The 5377-nt window shown below is 39.0% G+C and overlaps 1 protein-coding gene across 1 annotated transcript; it reads right to left on the bottom strand.

Moving 5' to 3' along the window:
* Window positions 1–212: 212 nt before the first annotated feature.
* Window positions 213–1299, bottom strand: LOC115967312 (uncharacterized mitochondrial protein AtMg00810-like). Its single transcript, XM_031086389.1, has 3 exons — window positions 883–1299; window positions 632–650; window positions 213–511 (listed from the first exon to the last, which is right to left on the bottom strand). The coding sequence occupies exons 1-3, from the start codon at window positions 1297–1299 to the stop codon at window positions 213–215; spliced, it is 735 nt and encodes a 244-aa protein (XP_030942249.1).
* Window positions 1300–5377: the final 4078 nt, after the last annotated feature.

Raw genomic sequence — 5377 nt, 5'->3', positions numbered from 1 at the left:
TTCTAGAATGTTGAACCGGATTCTTAGAGATATTAATGGCACTGGTATTGTCACAATAGATAGTGAGATGTTCTTAACAGATACCAAAATCACGAAGGAGTTTTTGCATCCATAAGAGTTGGGTGCAACAGCTACCAGCAGCAATGTACTCAGGTTCTGCAGTGAATAATGAGATGGAGTTCTGCTTTTTACTCATCCAAGAGACAAGATTATTACCCACATAGAAAACAACCCCCTGAAGTACTCTTTCTATCATCAGCATTCCCAGCCCAATCAGCATCAGAGTACCTAGCTAGGACATCACTTGTGTCCTTGCTGTACCACACACCAAACTCAGCAGTGGTTTTGACATACTTTATGATTCTCTTTAAAGCAGTCATATGGGACTCTTTGGGATTAGCCTGATATCTAGCACAAACTCCAATACTGTAACTAATGTCAGGTCTACTAGCAGTAAGGTAAAGAAGACTACCTATCATGCTTCTATAAAGAGAAGGATCAACATTCCTACCTAACAAGTCAATAGTGAGTTTAACATTTGGGCTCATAAGGGTTCTGATAGAACTAGCAGATTCCAAACCAAATTTTTTCACAAGATTCTTAGCATATTTAGATTGAGATAAAAATATACCTGAATCTTTTTGACGAATCTGCAACCCAAGGAAGTGAGTTAGCTCTCCAATCATGCTCATCTCAAACTCTGCCTGCATGAGTTTTGAGAAATCATGAGCAAGTTCATCCTTAGTCAATCCAAAGATGATGTCGTCAACATAGACTTGGGCAACTATTAGCTCGCTATCTTCTCTTTTGATGAAAAGAGTCTGATCAGCATTTCCTCTTGTGAACCCATGTGACACCAAGTATTGTGTAAGTCGATCATACCAAGCTCTGGGGGCTTGCTTTAACCCATAGAGTACTTTCTTGAGGTACATGATCTGGAAAGTGTGGATCAATAAACCCTTTTGGTTGCTCCACATAAATGTCTTCTTTGAGAAATCCATTTAAGAAAGCAGTCTTCACATCCATTTGATAAAACTTGAACTTTAATTGACAGGCCAGTGCAAGGAGAATTCTGATGGACTCCATACGGGCAACCAGAGCAAATGTCTCATCATAGTCTACTCCTTCCATTTGAGAGTATCCTTGAGCTACAAGCCGAGCCTTGTTCCAGATCACATTGCCCTCCTCATCAGTCTTGTTACGGAATATCCACTTTGTACCAATGATGTGTTCACCCTCCGGTCTAGATACCAAGGTCCAAACATCATTCCTCTGAAACTGAAGAAGTTTATCATGCATTGCTTCAACCCAACTTTTGTCCTAAAGAGCTTCCTCAACTTTTGTGGGTTCAACCTGTGATAAATAATAGGAATAAGACACAAAGTTAGCAACACATTTATCAACAGTTCGTTTCCTTAATGTGAGTTCATTCATATTTCCCACAATATCTTCTAGAGGATGATTTAATTTAACCTTGGATGATGGTCTTTTCTCTTCATGAGACTTAGAATCTGGTGAAGTGGGTATGTCTATAGAATCTTCCAAAACACTGGTAGTACTAGGAGTACTTGGTGATGCAGGTTCTTGTTCAATAAGTTCTTGAACTTCATTAGGCTCAAGATGAAGAATTTCTTTGGGTAACTCCTCAATACTTTTCTGAGACCTAGAATCTAAAGACTCATCAATAACAACATTTACTGTCTCCATTATCTTCATAGTTCTCTTGTTGTATACTCGATAAGCCTTGCTTGTGGAGGCGTAGCCCAAAAATATACCTTCATCACTTCTAGAGTCAAATTTTCCCACATTCTCTCTATCCTTGAGGATGAAATAGGTGCTTCCAAAGATCCTGAAGTACTTCACATTCGGCTTCCTTCCTTTCCACAACTCATATAGAGTCTTCTTGGTACCGGGTCTGAAGTACACCCTATTAACTGTATGACAAGCAGTGTTAACAGCTTCTCCCCAAAAGTTTCTGGCCAAATCCTTGTTATATAACATGGCTCTGGCTATCTCTGGAATAACTCTGTTCTTTCTTTCTACCACACCATTCTGTTTAGGAGTAATAGGAGCAGAGAATTCTTGAGATATGCCTGATCTCTGGCAAAAGGACTTCATAGATGAGTTTTCGAATTCTTTACCATGGTCACTTCAAATTCGATCAATCTTCAGGTTCTTCTCATTCTGCAATCTTGTGCATAAGGCTTCAATGTGCTCAGGAGCATCAGACTTGGATCGTAAGAGAATGACCCAAGTGTATCTGGTGAAGTCGTCTACCACAACCATGATTTATCTCTTACCACCAAGAGACTCGGTTCTAGTTGGACCCAAAAGATCCAAATGTAGGAGCTCCAATGGCCTAGATGTAGCTGATGTCTGAGTGCTTGGATGTTTAGCTTTTGTCTGTTTCCCAAGTTGACATGGTGCACACACCACATTGTTCATTCTACTAAGTTTCGGTATTCCCAAGACTGATTCATGCTTAGATACAATAGAAAGATGTTTGTAACTAGCATGTCCCATCCGTTGATGCCATAAATCTTCATTTGGCAAACGAATACTGTTGCACACAATATCAGCATCAGGAACCAATCCATAACAGTTGTCTAAAGTGCGAACACCACTTATGAGGTTCTTTCCAGACTCATCCATGACAAGACATTTTCCCTTTGAGAAAAGCACCATGAAGTCTTGATCACATATCTGACTTATGCTTAACAGGTTCACCCTTAGACCTTCTACATAGAGGACATTTGCAATGTCTGGCAGTCTAGGTAAAGAAATAATTCCCTTTCCTTTAATTTGAGATTTGCTCCCATCACCGAAAGTGACATTGCCATCCCTTTTAGACTCAAAGGTCTTGAAGAGAGATCTGTCTCCAGTCATATGTCTTGAGCAACCGTTGTTAAGATACCACAAACATGTGTCCAGAACTTTAAATGCAGATTTCATCATAAAACACACTTCATGTTTAGATGACAGATCAGTGGGAATGGTGCTTTCTCTCATCTGCCTTTTTCGAGCTAAGCCTTTAATGTTTACTCTTCTCAGACGAACTCCTTTGCACATTTTTATTCTGAGACAGTCTAGTTTCTTCTTAGCCAAACTCAGATCTTTTTCCATAGTCATTATAGAAGAATTCAAATAACTTTTAGACTTGTATTTTCTGAAACACTCAATCAAAAGGAGATTAGAAAAACAAGATGTATTTGAAAACATAGATCTCTTCAAGCTGGTTACAGTCATGACAACAGGGGTCAATGGATCAACACAGCAAAGATTAAACCCTAATCAGAGTGTGCCTGCTCTGATACCACTTGATAGGCCACAAACTGAATGACCCCTTGTGATAGAAATTAATTAATTAATTAGCCAAGTTATTAATTAATCAATTTATCATGCAAACGCGTGGTAGCACAAACAAATCACCAATAAACTAAATATGCAGCGGAAAATAAATAACACGGTGATTTGTTTACAAATGGGGAAAATCTAACGGCAAAAACCCTACCGGGTGATTTTCAGGTCACCACTCCCGAAACTCCACTATTATCACAACAAGCAGTTACAAGTTAAGGAATCCAAGTACCTTATCAACCTACAGTTGAACCCTTACCCCAATACCCAATTGGACTTGTTCTGTAGTGACAGTTCCCCTTTCAGATGCACGACTCCCAGTACGTGACTAACCAATTGCGCAGATCCCAATACTCGACTTCAATCACCAACTAAGAAGGTTGTTGGTTGCAAAGTTCTTCAGTTCATCCACACGATGAAGATCAAGAAGATGCTTGGTCACAAAACCCTACGGTGCACATACACAACAACTTCTTCAAGAGAAAGAGATGAACTAGGGCAAGAACTTCGTCTCCGGTCACAATTTGCTTGAATAGAGTTTGCTCAAAGCTTGTGCAACTTGTGAACACTTTGACGGCCCTTAAACTGATCCTTTTATATGTCTAGGTTTAGGAGAAAAGAAGGCCCAAAGACACATTCACGGATCCCAAGAAAATCAAATTAAAATTCTGAAAATCTTAAACCTCGACAGATAGCAGGTGTCGAGCAGCTGTCGAGAAGGTGTCGAGCACACCAAATGAAGAACAGCATCCTTAAGCTCGATAGATGCAACTGTCGACCAGCTGTCGAGTTTTAATGATTTTGCACTCTGAACTTGTTTTCTTGAATAGACTTGAAAGCTTCAATACTTGATCTTGAAACAAGGTTTCTTGAAGTATTTAAAACATCCTAAATCTACCCAAATACAAGTAAAGTGCGTTTTGTCAAAGGATAAGCCAATTACATAAAATCATGACATATGTTCTAAACAAGTGAAACACATATGTCCTAACATGAAGGTCAATTGGTCATTCTTGTCTGCAGACTTTGGGTATATCCCATCCTTGAGGTACTGTCAGATGTCTGAATACCATTCACCTTCCTCATTATCATCTCCTTTTATTGACATACAATAGGTCGGCTCTTCTTTTTGTTCCACCACTATTGGTCGAGCTTCATCTTCCTTAGGTCCATCTATCATGGATGCCATTGTTGCTAAAGTATCAGCAATCTGATTCTACATTCTTGGCACATACTGGTACTGAATCTTACCGAATTTCAAGGCTAACTACTGAAGACATTCATGATAAGGCATCTGTTTTTATCCAATACTCACTCTTTCTTGGAGTGAAAGAGTTGGAAGTATATGGTGATTTAGCCTGGATACTTCCCTTTACAGATTTCTGAGTCACATATTTAATATCAAATTCTGACAGAAGCAGAACTTATTTAGCTATCTTCTCATCTTGCACAGGCTTTTCCATCAAATATTTCAAAGGGTCCATTCTTGCAATTAACAAGACCTTGAAAGCAAGCATGTAATGTTTGAGTTTCGAGTTGCCCATGCAAGTGCTACACATGTTTTCTTAAGTGGTAAATACTTCTATTCATAAGCCAACATCTTCTTGCTAATATAATAAATCGCATTCTCTTTCCTAGACTCCTCTAGGTACTGAGCAACCAAAGCCCCCATTGTTGTATCTGTAGTTGTGAGATACAACAATAATGGCTTTTTAGGTGCCAGTGGAACCAGTATTGGTGGCTTCATCAAATAATTCTTAATCTTCTCAAAAGCTTCTTGACATTGTTCATTCCATACTGTGGGAACTTCTTTCTTAAGCAGTCGAAAAAGAGGCTTACATGTCATAGTGAGCTAGGCTATGAATCTGCTTATGTATTGTATTCTTCCTAAAAATCCTCAAATCTCCTTTTCAATCTTGGGAGCCTTCATCTCTACAATTTTTTTGATCTTGTCAGGGTCTACTTCAATTCCCCTCTGACATACCATAAATCCCAACAATTTTCTAGATATTACACCAGA

This window comes from Quercus lobata, chromosome 2 (genome assembly GCF_001633185.2).
Source record: "Quercus lobata isolate SW786 chromosome 2, ValleyOak3.0 Primary Assembly, whole genome shotgun sequence".
NCBI classification, from domain to species: Eukaryota; Viridiplantae; Streptophyta; class Magnoliopsida; order Fagales; family Fagaceae; genus Quercus; species Quercus lobata.
Note: the sequence above shows the minus strand (reverse complement) of the source record. Positions and strands in the feature narration are given on the sequence as shown.

What these genes read in the sequence shown, in the direction of transcription:
- LOC115967312 (XM_031086389.1), bottom strand. Translation starts at nt 1,299, where the DNA reads ATGCATGATAAACTTCTTCAGTTTCAGAGGAATGATGTTTGGACCTTG.